At 51.2% G+C, this 14,768-nt stretch overlaps 5 protein-coding genes across 5 annotated transcripts; 3 read left to right on the top strand and 2 right to left on the bottom strand.

Moving 5' to 3' along the window:
• Positions 1–1,022: 1,022 nt before the first annotated feature.
• J4E87_009825 (uncharacterized protein) lies at positions 1,023–1,791 on the top strand (the record flags this gene model as incomplete). The annotated part of the gene is made up of 2 exons (XM_049381399.1): positions 1,023–1,029; positions 1,121–1,791. The coding sequence occupies 2 exons, from the start codon at positions 1,023–1,025 to the stop codon at positions 1,789–1,791; spliced, it is 678 nt and encodes a 225-aa protein (XP_049228893.1).
• Positions 1,792–3,744: 1,953 nt separating this feature from the next.
• J4E87_009826 (uncharacterized protein) lies at positions 3,745–5,299 on the bottom strand (the record flags this gene model as incomplete). Its single annotated transcript, XM_049381400.1, has 2 exons — positions 3,745–4,836; positions 5,294–5,299. The coding sequence occupies 2 exons, from the start codon at positions 5,297–5,299 to the stop codon at positions 3,745–3,747; spliced, it is 1,098 nt and encodes a 365-aa protein (XP_049228894.1).
• A 592-nt stretch (positions 5,300–5,891) lies between these two features.
• Positions 5,892–6,994, bottom strand: J4E87_009827 (uncharacterized protein; the record flags this gene model as incomplete). Its single annotated transcript, XM_049381401.1, has 2 exons — positions 5,892–6,944; positions 6,989–6,994. 2 exons carry the CDS (start codon positions 6,992–6,994, stop codon positions 5,892–5,894), a joined length of 1,059 nt encoding a protein of 352 aa, XP_049228895.1.
• Positions 6,995–11,165: 4,171 nt separating this feature from the next.
• Positions 11,166–12,150, top strand: J4E87_009828 (uncharacterized protein; the record flags this gene model as incomplete). Its single annotated transcript, XM_049381402.1, has 3 exons — positions 11,166–11,169; positions 11,212–11,369; positions 11,419–12,150. 3 exons carry the CDS (start codon positions 11,166–11,168, stop codon positions 12,148–12,150), a joined length of 894 nt encoding a protein of 297 aa, XP_049228896.1.
• Positions 12,151–12,487: 337 nt separating this feature from the next.
• J4E87_009829 (uncharacterized protein) lies at positions 12,488–13,753 on the top strand (the record flags this gene model as incomplete). Its single annotated transcript, XM_049381403.1, has 2 exons — positions 12,488–13,608; positions 13,663–13,753. 2 exons carry the CDS (start codon positions 12,488–12,490, stop codon positions 13,751–13,753), a joined length of 1,212 nt encoding a protein of 403 aa, XP_049228897.1.
• Positions 13,754–14,768: the final 1,015 nt, after the last annotated feature.

Here is a 14,768-nt window from a genome sequence, read left to right on the forward strand (position 1 = left end):
GGTGTTTGTGACGATGAGGTGGACGGCTCAGCCTGTGTGGTAGATGCACCGTTTGAGTTGTTTGCTGAGTCGGCCATCTTCGGAACCGAATGAGCGAGGATGTCTAAGTTGGAGTCGTGATAAATCCCAATTGCGGCTTCAATGTCGATGTGTTTCGCTGCTCTTCACCTCGACAGATGCCAAAAGTTGAACGTGATCGACATTTTGTCCGCAGGGATGCACTTGAAGCGACGGCGCTAATCCAGTTCTGTGATAGCTTTGAACGCTAGCTAGTGTTCCGAGGTCAGTCGCGAGCGCCATCTACACTGCCATAACATATCCGCCGTGCAAGGGAATTCCTGATCATGTCGCCATTGACGGCAACAATTTATCGCTCCGCTTTCGATGTGGCAGATGCTTTTACTCGCATAACGAAATCATTGCGAAGTTGCGCGACTCCATAGAGCCTCGTCTCATCGCTCCTGCCGTCTCAACACTGTCAACACCAGCTGGATGAGGGAAAGAGAGGCCTAACAGGCTTTCACTCCTGAATCGGTAGGTTCACAATGGGTTCGAGTTTTGGACAGTGTTGTCGACTTTGAGCCTGTGGGTGCTTCATGCACGGTGAAGCATTATAAGAATTGTACCAAGCACTGCAGTACCTCTTCTCCACACTAACATAGCTCGACAACAACCTTCAAGCACTTATTCATAACTCGCACAAAATCCATCATGGGTACCGAGATGTCTCATCAGCAGAACGACGATCACACATCCCAGCCGTCCCACGATGGCTCACAGAGTTGCGAGATGTGGATGTTCGAACACATAGTTGATGCCATGACACAGTTAAGATCGATATGGACTGAGATCAACGCGCCTCCCCCGGCTACGATCGAGCGATACATGGTGTTGTCCGCCTCCGAAACACTTCACGATTCAGAATGCCCTATTTGCCAGGGGGACTATGACGAGGATCAGCATGTAGCTATCAAGCTTCTAGGCACACATTGCAGTCACATTTTCGGCCGAGACTGCTTACAATGTTGGGTCAATAGCGGTATGCAAAAGGCCCATTACTGTCCTATTTGTCGACAATGCATACGTGGCGCGCTTGGTGGACTACCCCCATCGCAGCCAGGCGCCGAAGACGAAGAAGAACGTTTCTATGAGGTCTTCTACGACGAAGAAGAAGAAGAACTTGAAGCAGAATTTGAAGCAAGAGTTGAAGCAGCATTTGAAGAAGAAGATGAAGAAGAACTCGAAGAAGAACTCGAAGAAGAACTCGAAGAAGAACTCGAAGAAGAACTCGAAGAAGAACTCGAAGAAGAATTCGAAGAAGAAAATGAAGATGAACATGAAGATGAACAAGAAGAAGAAGAGGAAGAGGAAGAAGAGGAAGAGGAAGAAGAGGAAGAAGAAGAAGAGGAAGAGGAAGAGGAAGAAACTGAACAAGTCCTCAGTCCGCAACAGCGTGAACAACGCGATAGGCACTGGGCAAACTTAACTGAAGTCAGCAATATTTTGCAAAACATCGAAACTATCGTGATTCCCCCACTTGAGGGTGGGGGGCAGATAGGCCTGGCTCTTCAAGTCGTACGCACTGATCCGACTATTCAGGATGAAGACCGCGCCCTCAGGCAAACACTGACTCGTCTCTGGAATGAAAGCCGTTATCTCAATGAGCTTCTGTGTGTCAATTTCGAACGCAAGCAGGAGGAGCAGCAAAGGGAAATACTGCGCGCTGAAAGGGAGAGGAATATACTGCGCGCTGAGATGATGCAATTTACCGCTAATTTCAGGAGGATGTAGAAGGACAAAGGTTTATGCAAGAATTGATGAAATCGCGAGCTAATCACGATCACGAGATCTGGCTTGTCCCAGTATCCGGGGTAGACATCCCGTATCATTTGAATGCGAAATATCCATGCAATAAGCTTAATAATTGCTATCTTCCCATATTATCAAGGTGTGAGCATCTGTTTGTCAAACGATCCCATTGTGAAAGCGCTTCTTGCTGTACTTTTTGGCAAATGCCAGTGGTCTAAAGTAGCGAACACACTGTAGCTACAACTGGGATTATCACTAAGTATCCGCGTCCTGTTCCCATCCAGTTAATCTTTAGCATTCCAATGACACCAGAGGACCTTATCCGTCGTCTGCGCTTCCCTTGAACAACCCAATCGCACCAAACCTTCATGCAGCAATCAAGTCTAACCCCACGAGCCCATGAATGCAAACCGTACAACCTCATCCTCTCACACCCGTCCCTACCCCTCCCTCTCAGACCCCCTCATTCCGGCCACGAAAAAGCAGTCTACCTCTTTCACAAAAAGCATTAAAATCCCGCTCTCGCCGCTCCAACGCTTGACGCGTCCTCCTCAACTCCCCTTCACGTTGCGTCAGACGCGCTTCGCGAGCATCTAGATCGGCTGAACGTCGTTCGAACTCGAGCGACTGGAAAGCATGGGGTGGCGCTGCTCTGTTCTGTTCGCCTTGGCGTGTGGAGTTTGTTTCGTCTGGGGGATAGTTGAACTGTGCTCGATGTGGAGGCGCTGAGGATGAGGTGCGTTGCTGGCCGAACTGGAAGGGTTGCGGAGTTGAAGGAGGGGGATGAGAGGCTGCAGGTGTGTGAGGCCCTGAAGATGCAGACTGAGGCTCTGGTCGTCCGGCTGCCGCTTGTCCTGCCGCGAGTGCAGCGTGGAACTCACGATGAGTAAACACGGGCTCAGTGCGCCAGTCTCCACGATATTGGGAGTCTCGTGATGTAGTAGATGACTGAGTCGTAGGCGGACGGGGCTGACTGGTACGCGCGTAAGGCCGGGGTGTACGTGCAGGCTGCAATAGTGGCTCCGTATCTCTCCTAGTAGAATCCGCCATGGTTTCGCCCGCAGGGCCTTCGGGCACGTCCGCGAAGAGGGAAGGCGCAGAGTTGCCGCCTCTAAGCACCTCTGTAGCCTCTTCAGTCAAACGCCGACTACGCGCCGAAAGACTCTCATATTCGGCTTTGAACCACACGGCGCGACACAGCGGACAGAGGTTGGTGTTGTCTTGGGTCTTGCGACGGGCGAAGATCTTCTCGAGGCAGGCGTGGCAGAATTCGTGGTTGCACTGGGCGGGTGGCTGGACGACGACGCGCATTGCTTTGTGACTGCTGCGGTCGTATTCTTCGGTACATATTGGACAATGGGCGTCTTGTGGTGGGTCGCGCTCACTACACGGCTTCAAGCAACGGCGTATGAATTGGGCACAGGCCAATGGCGCCGTTTCCATCTTGATTGATTCTGGCGGAGTTGGTCGCGTACTTCTAAGTGTTGGGGGTTTGAACCGACACCTCGGTGGTGGGAGAGGTTGTAGTCAGCCTTGCACAGAATGAGAGGGTATAGAAGTGGATCCGACGCAAACGTGCGCACCCGAAAGTGAACCGCATGGAATCACCACGGACCAGTAGAGGCGTGTGTGGAAGGGTAATGACGTAGCGTGTGCTTGTTTGATCAGACCCAAGAAAATCGCAGAAAATACACATGACATTGAGCTATTGAGTTCGCTGATTACGAAGGAAAGACTTGCAGTTCCTATCTCACCTTGCAGTGACGATATAGAGATAACCATGTAGCGCTATCAGCCTAGGTAGCTTTCATCCAGACATGCGCACAAGACGGCAATTCCTCCACCTTTGATTACTGTTTCGAAATCATCAACAACTGGAATATGGAGAACCTGTGCGGCAGTCAGTTCACATTATCTAAGTCTTTCGCAGAATACTTACAATATACCAGCTAGGAAGAGATGCACTCTTTCCGCGTCCGCAAAGTAGACCATGCAGCCCGATAACAGAAGGTTTGTCGACGCCATGACCACGATCTGAGACACATCTCTCTCATGCTGAGAGATGTATGCAACAGCGGCAGGCACTAGACTAGCAAGTACTGCCGTGAAGAAATGGGTGCACTCTCTGAGAGTGCTGTCGTAAAGTACTGGACTGCCACCGAATTTGGACTTTTCCAAGAATCTCCCAAAAATTCTGATTATGGTAAGTGACCGCTCGCAGACCCACACAGTAAAGTAGTCGCTGTATTCGCGCGACTTGAGTGAGATCAGGTCTGTAGCTACATGTCCATGGAACCGATCATATTTGAGACAGTCTTCAGGAAGGCCATAAAGAGGCTTGTGGTGAAAAATCCAGTTATCGCGTGTAGCGCGAGACACGTTGTAGGATTTGATCTGGTCGAGATCAAAATGATCGGGCGCTGCGATCTTGGCGAGCATATGTTGTCGCAGAAGTGCTTCTTCTATACGTGGGTTAGCGCCATAGTCACACAGATGAACGATAAGTTTACCGTATTTCTCAAGCTTCTCACGAATCTGCATGATGAAATGGTACTGCTTGGGCTGTGGTTTGGCGGAATCCTCCATTGTATTCCAAGCCCAATCTGTGGCATATTCTTTGGTGATGCCGCCTTTTCCCTCTCTGAAATTGGTCATCACATTATGAAGCTTCCACTCAAGATAGTCAATCTCTGCTTGCATGAAGAGAAGATTCTGCACGCCGAGCGTTCGGAAGGTACGGAAAATAGCCCGCTCAGGCACGCGAGCCATGTATTCAGCCAGCCGTGGGATGCCAGCTGGGAAACTCTTATCCCAGTCGGCGTCTTCATCCGCGTCATCAGAGTTGTCGGGCTGTAGGGCTTCCTCGACGTTTTCGGCTTCCTTAGGGGGATTCAATTTGATTGTGTCGTAGTCTGCCGTTTGCGGTGCAGTATGGCCATGTAGCTGACCAGCAGGCGCTGCGACAGAGGGATACCCTTTCCGAATCACAGATTTATCTGCGTCTGCACTTGCGAGGCTCACGTGAGGCTGTGGAGAATAATCCGGGGTGTGACGAAGCGGAGGGTAATCCGGGTGTGAGGGGTCCGAGACCGGGAGCTCGTCCACAGAACGTTCTGAATCAGGTCCATCGGATGTAGCTGGTCGGATAGGTCCATGTGTGGTGTTATCGACATGGTCGACATTTGGCGTTGGAGATGTAGACATGGTAACTATTTGTTAGTAATAGATACAATCAATGATTCTCTTGTAAATAGTGGAACTTATGCTGGAAAGAGAGATAGCCTGCCGGGGCTGTTCTTATATGAACGAAGTACGTCGCAAACGCACCAGTATGCCAATACCGTTGGAGCAGATGAGCATGCAGATGACCCTAATTAACAAGAGTGATGGTGTCGGCGTATATTCCATGGTACCCGCGAGAGCCTTGTGAATGTACGCCGTACAGGCGTGCCACACTTCTGTCACAGGTAGGGCTCTGACAAACCGACATCAGGCCTATATGAAGATACCTTGCTTCGAGAAGTCGTGTGCCGTCGAACAGTCCTGTCTTGTAATGCGTACATGCGCCGTTCGTTCCGTCCTGTTGACACGTCCGGCTTCACTGATATTGTTGGCAGTGCGATCAGTCGCGGCCTTCTGAGTCTGAACGAAGACTTCCGAAGGCCATAAAACTGCTTCAATGATAGGTAAACAGACCGACTTCACACATCCAGATGTTGCCGGTATAAGTGCGCCGCTTCTGCGTTGGCCACTTCCATCATGCACTGCTATCATCATTAGTTTGAGACCGCTTTCGTAAATCATCGAATACTCACATTCTCGCATGATCAGGCCGCCATTTCGGTTGCGTATTGAAAGATTCGGTAGAAGGCAGGTGAAACTCGATGAGAAATGAGGATCAACGCGGCATCTGACCACTAGTGTTGCAATAGCAACGTAGGGCTGTTCGTTACTTTTGCAGAGCCGGTCTACTGACTCTCAATAAAGCGCGCAACGGGTGACTCATGTTGCTCGAACTGCACCAAAGATTCTCGAAACATTCGTTCAGTTACATGTAGCGAAACATGATCGCGTCTCCATGTCTACGCAATGTTGTACCTTTGTGCCCTAGCTTCCGCGAGTCCAGCAGCCTCGCCATTCATTACACCTTCCACATACGCTTCTCCAATCAGCTGCCATGCGTTCTCTCCTCCGAGCCTGCCCTCAATTTCAAGCAGCTGTTTCCGCAAGCTCTTGCGTTGTTTCCTTGTCAGCTTCACAGATCTGCTCATGCCCGTGTCAAGCTGTTCACGTATCTCGCGCGCCTGTCTTCGCAAGACATCGTCCACCTGGGCGAGTATGTATGGGGCTTTAGCGTCTGCTACTAAGAAGACCCCGTCGCCGCTCCTCAGCCAATTTGGACCGATGCCAAGATAACCATCTTTGGTAACGAATAGGCTCTGTAATCCTATTCCGGAATTGCGATTTAGCACATCTAATGCCCAGTCCGATTCATGGGGAGAGTCACGAGTGTTCGCAGCATCGCCGGTGTCTTGCACTGAACCAGTTCGTTTACCAGAGTGGGGACTTTCTTGTCCAGCTATATTGGTCATGGAGACTCCTGTCAGTGTGTCAGGGTGGGTTTCTCTTGCTTCATCGACGACTTCCTTCTTTTTTGAAGCCACAAGATTGCTCGGTGGCCAGGGAGCGTCTGGATGGTTTGCTCTGATCCTGGCATAAGCTTTGAATACACCATCGTAGTTGACAACCCAGCCTGAAGGCCATGGATATGATCTTAACCAGGTAGGCAGAACGTCGAGTCCCTCGTTCCACATGTCGACAAGCCCTCCTACGCCACCTTCAATCAGCCCATGAAGCATCTCACAGAACCCTCTCTCCATAGTGTCCTCTTTCCATTGCCCCTCGGGATCTTTCTGGTTCCTGTAAGCTGATACCATTACGCGTGCCAGAGCCTCTATTCCTGAACAGCCGGTTGGAGAGTACACACGGGGGACCGTCTCAGCTATCCAGTCGAGCACCCTGATAGCGCCCGCACAATCCTTGATGCTGAGCACGACGTCCAGGATTGGACAGCATTGAGACACAGTGTCCAGAAGAGCAGCCGTCACAGCCAACTTAGTGCCATCGGATGATATCTGTGGCTGAGCGTTCGACATGTGCGCAGAGAGCGGAAACGGACGGCCATGATTGTTGAGCGATATCATAGGTTCTAAAGCCCTCGAGGTCCATGCTCTCGGATCTGGTATCCAAGATGGGAATGAGGTAAAGGGTAGCTCGGTGAGCGCTGCATATGGTGGGGGACGACGAAACCGTATGGTAATATCTAATAGAACAGGGAGATCGTAATGTGAGAGGATACAAGCCGCGAGGTTCAAGAGTACAGTCGAGGTCTCGGCGTTGTAGTCGGCGTGTAAGATGTCCCATAGCTTCTCTCGCCTTTCTGATGATGGCGTATGCTCTTGCTCCTTTGGATTGTGGCAATGTGAGTCCCGGCCTTGAGCCTGCAACGACATGTCAATCGTCAGATGCTCGGGCCGTATAACAGACAGACCTGCGAATACCACATCTTTGGCATCACTGGCTTTTCGACTCTTTGCCATCTGTAGCCACTGCTGCAAAGTCCACTTTTCTTCGCCATGAGATGAATCCATAGAATCTAGCATCGCGGGGATGTGCTTGATGTGGGCATGCCATATAGACGCAATAACATCAAGCTGCGCAAGTAGGCCTGGTGTAGGACTATTCCGCGATTTTTCAATCTTGTATTCAGCCCATCGCAGCACCGACGAGATGAGATTAGCCCTGAAATGGGTTTCGCCAAGAAGGAATAGAGTTTGTCGAGCCTGGCGTGACTCTTGTACGACCCACAGGCGACGAAACCAACGACGGGTGAGGAGCAGAGCGGCTCCCGCGCTGAGAGTTTCCTCGAGGTCGCGTCTGGTTACGTGATATTCTTTGGCCACTGTATCAAGCCTTTCATCGGTTAATACCCCCTCTGAATCCCTTCGAATCATTGAGTCGTCCGCCGTATGTCCTGGTACAGTATCTCTCTCACTCAATTCTGACCCAAAGACCGAAAACAATGCCTGCAAGGGATGGGCTACGAAGCTCGTCACGTTACCGAGCCAAACTACCACCTCCTCTGCGCAACGATAGATTCTTCCCATCATTTGGACTTGCTGACTTCGCTCGCTCAGATCCCGTTGGTTGATGCATACGGCGTCAATCCAGTACTCTGTAGGTCGTAAACATCGCAAGCGAACCATGGCTTCGTAAAGATTGGCCTGTATCATGATCTTTTTGCCGTCGCGAAATATGGGTTTCGCGTCTCCTGCCTTGCCCTTGTTGTAGTTTGTCCATCCATATTCGGCGTCACTCGCGATTTTCTGCCAGACATCATCGATGCTGTTGTTACATCCCAAAAGTGCCTTAGCGAGATGCTTGTAAAACCACACAAAGAAAGGGATTGGGAGCCCTTTGGAAAATTGATAGGTGAGAAGCGAAGCGTCCTTCTGCCAAGAATATGAAAGGGCGGTGAAATTTGGGCGGTCGTCCAGGTTTACAATACGGAAGTGGCAAGTGATCGGATCGGCGGAAGCTCCCTTATCTATCTGAAGGATGCGGATACTCGAGGGCGTGGGCAGAGACTCATATGTGTAGCTCTTGCTTCGCATACGCTTTGAAATGTTAGTGACTCCGAACGAAGAGCACACCAAGAATAAGATTACCAAGATCATCTCCTTCGGCTTACGAAGAGCCGAACCATCGTGCTTAGAGTGGAAGGCATCCTTCGTTTGCTTCCAGGCCAGTGCCATATCTGGGTCCAAAGTGAAGTCCATGGTAACCCGGCAAGAAGTTCTAGACGGTAGGAGAGTGAGTAGAACCTATGTTTTCAACCGCAGCTGGAATCAAAAATGAGAGCTGGCTATTGCATCTGGTGGTAGACGAGCGGGCACCAATGGTTTTCTTCCCTTCGGACGTCCTCTCACGGGTGTCCAATGGGTGCGCGGCACTCACTGAGTCCTGTTACACCGCCGCAACCACGCCGCTTTCCAGCCTTGCCGAATGTATGCCATGGCAGTCAGGGATATGGGAACATGATGTAGAGATTGAGGCATTGTATGAGGGCGTCGTCTGTCCACAAGTGGTGATATTATTAGTATCTAACCGTAAATGAATCTGAGAGATGATGCGAGTTGAGCCAGTTCTGCGCGTTGTCGCGACTGTCTAAGTGTGAAAGAAGGGGCCGAGATGATGGAGAGCGGATGGAAGAACTTGATGACATCATACGCACGGTGGGGCAGATCCGCCCGAGCCCAGCCACGTGCCAGCCTCCTCACCTTTCAACTTTGTCCTGCATCGCTCGTCCATCCACAATCACGACGAAATCCACTATGATTGATTCAGTCCGTGGCGATTTGTTTTCTGGAGAGGCGTGCATATCTCACCGCATTATCTAGAGCGAGTGCGCTCGCGCCAAAGTCCTCTAGCGACAGTCCACCTGTCTCCACGGCCATATGTTTGCGCCCTCCATGTCAGCGAGAGCTCAAGCAACACGTGTACGGACTTCGCAAAAGGTCCGCTTATGCGTTCTCGTAGATACGGACACGGGAGTAAACACTGCGCTTGTAAGAGTCAGTCTACGCGAAGTCCGACGCTCATCTAGTACGCGTAGTCTTGGCGGGTACATCAGCTCGAGCATTGCTGCAAGAGACATCTAGTCATGAGGATAATGTGCCTGTGTAGTATGGGCGCCTTTCTGAGAATGTGGCTTGCTACGACACGTGGTCTTACGGACAGTTGATGGATATCACTGGATACGCGTACAGCGACTTGCTTGAAGCAGCGGAAGGCGTCTGACAGGCACATGTTCAGTGTACTCCGTAGCTTGCAGAACGTGTAAGATAGCTGCGAGTTTACGCGTCAAGATATCAGCCTCTGTACATCCAGCTTCAAGTTGACGTATTCGAACAAGGCCCGAAGGACTATATATCCTACCCTCTTCATCTTGTCCTGTCATCTCATCAATCACCACACTATTCTTCATTCCAACCCCCATTATTCCCACCATGAAGTCCCTATTTCTTCTCCCCCTCCTCCCCACCTCCCTGGCCCTCGTAGCGCCTCTCAAACGCCTCACTCCCGACGTCCACCCCCGCGCCGCACACTGGGGTACAAAGTCATGGTCCGGTACTCATACCATAACCGTGACCACCACACTGACCGTCACCGTCACCGCCTTCCCCACCGCCAATGGAACCTTTCCCAACGTCACTACCACGGACGTGAGCGCGCCGGCGACTACCAGCGATGATTTTGCACCGATCACGTTGATTACCCTGCCTACTGACGTAGCTACGACTACGGAGTCGAGCGATGATTTTGGGCCGATCACGTTGATCACGCTTCCTACGGCTACAGATGCTGGGGAGGGAGCTGCAGCGCCTACGCCGAATGACCTTGAGCCGATTACTCTGATCGATCTTAGTACTGCTACCCCGATCTAGATAGGTATGGGATGAAGGAGTGAGGGCGAAAGAGAAGGTGGTAGGATTGGGTACTAGGTTTGCAGGAACTCAAGATGACAGATTCTTTGGTTCGTTTCGACGGAAGAGGGGGTAGCCTTGATGTACATATTGCTTCGCAGTTCGTTTCGAAATCTCACACTCTTTTGATGCCTCGTTTTATTGCGCGTATCTGGTATCGCATCTATTGATCCAGACGACGAATATTGGATTTCTATGGCTCCATGCTACGCTCGAACCCCGTCGATGACTGATACATCATGGCACATTGGTATGTTAGTCTGCTTTGTTCTTAGGTCTGAGCGGAGGATGTGCTTGGGTAGTTGCGGTATTGATAGAGAGCTTGTTCGATTCACCTTCAAGATCTGGGAAGTGCGCCAGCGTTGAGATCATTATACAGAACTGCCGGATTACGTCTCATTGTCCTGCTCCGCATCAACATGTCCCCGTGATGGGTAGTCGCATTATCCTGCAAGAACGACCTAATTGCACCTTTTTCACAACCGATGATGAATGAGTGGTGAACGGTACGTGTCAGCGACCATCGTTACCAGAGTTAGAAGTGTGTAAACCAAAATGCCATCAATTGCGAAAGCTGTGAAGTTTGACACATGCGATGTCGACGTGAACAAGATCCTGGTAGGAGAGCGGCTTCTAGAATGAGCATTCCCCACGCTCAAGCTGGTGATCCCTGCGCTAGCGTTGCCGTAGCCCGAGGCTTGTTACGCGTCGCCCGGCATCGTCGGCCATCTCCCGCCTCCTTGTGCGAACTTCACTTCCTTGAGCAATATCGTATCTTCTTCTTCCTTTTTATCTTCGGTTAACGTCACTATGCGTCCTTTTGCTCTTCTCAGTCTCTCGGCGCTGGCTACCGCAGCTATCACTCGTCCGACAATATCGGACCACAGCAAAGTCATTGAAGAGGAGGCTGGCCGAGAATACACGGTGAAGCTGGAATGCGTGGGATGCCCGCTGCGTGCTTGGACGAGTCCTCATAAGGCAGAATGGCTGCATCCGGCACCAAGGAACTCGCTAGTGAGTGCACTCTACAGCCCTAAGAATGAATACGACTGACTGTGACCAGTTGCTTAAGTTCGCCTTGGCCGAGTTTAACGATGCGTTACTTCTCAACGATCAGCGCATATTCCCTCTCGATCCCATGCCTCTCAACATAAACGCGAAGCAGGTCACCACCGAGGTGGAGCAGGAAGAGACGGATGCGGATTCCGAAGACGGCCCAAATCCCAACAGACACCGGAGGATACTGTTTCCCCTACAATATGAGCATACAGTCTTCCGCGCCGACGAACCAGAACTCTGGTGGCTCCAGTTCAATGCGACTGGCTTGCCATGGGGAGAGACTGCTGAACCAATCAAGTTGGGTCAGAGGATTGTTCAGATCTTGGTGCGCAAGGAACACGATGGGAATATGGAAGGTGGATATATACTCTCCATCGAAGAAGTACTAGTCGTCTCCGCAAAGGGCAAGATGCCACCGCCGAGGATGAAGTGTGGCAAGCTGGCCATGATGCAAACAACATTTGACCCACGTGAATGGGACGAGTACGGTAAATTTGGCACGTTGTCGAGGGTCTGGAACGCTTTTGTTGGCAGAATACAGGTTGGAAAGGATGCCCTACTTCTCCCGCTCTTTGCACTGCTTGCGGCTAGCCTCGTCATGGCACGTCGCCTGTTTCTGCAGAGACAGCAGGAAAAGCCTGGCACAGACTCAGAGGCCGAGACTGCTCTGTTGGGCCGAGATGCGCCTCCGCCATACGCAGACATACCTGTGATCAAGATTGAAGAGTATGATTAGTTCAACAAGTCTGGAGGCTGGAGCGCAATCAAATCAAGCGGGTCGGAGTCTTGCCCGTATCTCCGCGTTGCATTCGCCCTTTGCGCCCAAGCGGCATCTTGGCTCTATGTACCACCTCAACCTCGGGTTTCCGCTATCTTGCTTGTCTCTGCGCTTTTTTCATGCTTTTTGTTACACCGACATTCTTGCTCCTGCACCCCTCGGGCGCGCCCGGGTGAGAAGCGAGAGCGTTCCACAAGCTTGGTAGGTTTAGCCGACACATTCACCTGTTCAACCTCGACCAGGCGCCGCCGACTTGATTAGTGCTTTACTATACGCCTCTCTTCTATCGTCAAGAATGTCCGTCATCATTGAGCAATACAACAAGGAATGGCCGCAGCAATTCGAAACTATCAAGTCGGAGTTGGAACATCACCTACAGGACATCGACTACCTCTCGATCGAGCACGTGGGTAGTACATCAGTACCGGGACTTGTCGCCAAACCTATCATCGATGTTGACATCATTGTCACTCGCGACAATGTTCAGCCTGCTATCGACGCTCTCATCGAGAAAGGAAGATTCGACTACCTTGGGGAGCTGGGGATCGTGGACCGTCATGCCTTCAAAGACCCTAACCAATCCAATCGCCACAACGTTTACCTATGTGTTGACGGTGTTGCACAAACGCGCAACCACCTCAGCTTGCGAGATACGCTACGCTCTGACAACGAGTTGAGGGATGAGTACGCGCGAGTGAAGCTTGAACTCGCGGCCAAAGCAAACAACATCGTCGACTACATGGTGGCCAAGGGGAACGTTATTCAGAAGATTCTCAAAGCCTCCGGCACTTTCACCAAGGAAGAACTCGCAGCCATCGCCCGCGCAAACGTGAAGGGTGAGCGCTTCGGTGCCATCAAGACACCTCGTCTGCTCCTTCGTGAGTTCGTGATGAAGGACGAGGAAGGCTACTTTCTTCTCGAAGGGAACGATCAAAACGCACGTTACCAGGAATGGCCCCCGCGAACACGCCAACAAGCTCGCGAGCTCGTCTTGGAAAACATCCGCAACCACAACGACGTGCCACGAACGAAGTACGAACTCGCTGTCGAGACGCTCGACGAACAATTCATCGGCCGCGTCGGCGCCAGAACCTCTCAAGCAAACTCCGACTCCCTTCCAGGCGAATCTACTATCAAGCCTGTCACCCACGCCAAACTCTGGTTCTCCTTCTTGCCCTCAATGCAAGGTCAGGGCTACGCTACAGAAGCCATGACAGCGTTCATCGACGCCCTAAAAGAGCGACTGCAGAACCAAGGAAAGCTGGAAATGGAAATCGAGTGCGATCCTCGGAACGAGGGAAGTTGGAAGTTGGCGGAGAGGCTAGGGTTCGAAAGACATAGCCTGACGAAGGAGAAGACACAGATCAAGGGCGAATGGGTGGATAGTCTGGTTTTGAGGAAGATTGTTGGGGATGTGTAAGTGGTCGTGTGTTGATTTGTTATATGGAAGGTAGTGCTAACTTGTGATAGGGCGTTTGCGTCGAAGCATGTGAGGAGGGGAAGTAAGGTTAGCAGCAGTATGCGGTTGAGTGCGACGGAGCTGTTTGAGAGCTGTCATTGACGACTCCCCGAACGTGTGTTGCGGAACGGCGACGGCATGACTTCTGAGCCTCGGTTATTTTCTGGGTTACTTACGTCCGATGGCTGCTACGATATGAGAACACAAAAATCGGGCACATGCTCCTCGTCCCACTTACCGCTCCTTTGTTGCATGTGTCCTGAAAACCCCAAGCGTTAGTCTGACCTAATAATACGTGTCATGCACATGAGGCATTGCTATATGAGCAACTAAACCGATATATCAAAAGAGTGCGGGATTTCAAAAGAAGGACAAAACGATGTGTACATCAAAACCACTCCCTCTCCCCTCGAAACTGACTGCCGTGCTTCTACTTGCTTGAAAACATCCGACGCTCAGACCAGGTATCAACGAACCAACATACCAATGTCACACAAGTATCTCAGTCATCGACGGGGCCGAGCGCAAGATAGAGTCATACAGGCTTTATATTCTTCGTTGGTGTTGATGCAGCCCTCCACCATCAACATCTCAATACCCTCACGAGCTATATAGCCTTAGTATCACACTACCATGGCAGAGTGGATTGTTGCACCCCGGCTAGCACAGGTGCGAGTCCCAATCCTATACTATGAGCACCGACTGATAGGGTTGAATAGCCTGGCTCTCATGCTGCTGTCCATGGATCTTGTACGGCAGGGTTCTATACCGAGACAAACATCAAGGAAATGTGAACGGATACAACGGTTGCAGCCGGAACGTAAGTCACCCTCCTCTTTACTGTTTATGCCGTGTTGACCATGAACACAAAGTGTTGGCTATGTCTCGGTGTCCACTGTGCTACATGCTGCACAGGATGCTGGATCTTGCCTTGCTGGAACCGTAGGAAGATCCGAAAGAAGTATGGGTTGAAAGGCAATGCGTGGACAGACTTCTGTAACGCCGGATGCTGCCCATGTTGCAACCTCACACAACAAGACCAGGAGATCGAGCATCGGTATGAAAAACTGGTATCGCAGCCGGGGCCGATTGAACCGATGACCTATTCATCGCAGCC

Source organism: Alternaria ethzedia, assembly GCF_023757985.1.
Source record: "Alternaria ethzedia strain BMP 0044 chromosome Unknown scaffold_39, whole genome shotgun sequence".
Classification (NCBI taxonomy): Eukaryota; Fungi; Ascomycota; class Dothideomycetes; order Pleosporales; family Pleosporaceae; genus Alternaria; species Alternaria ethzedia.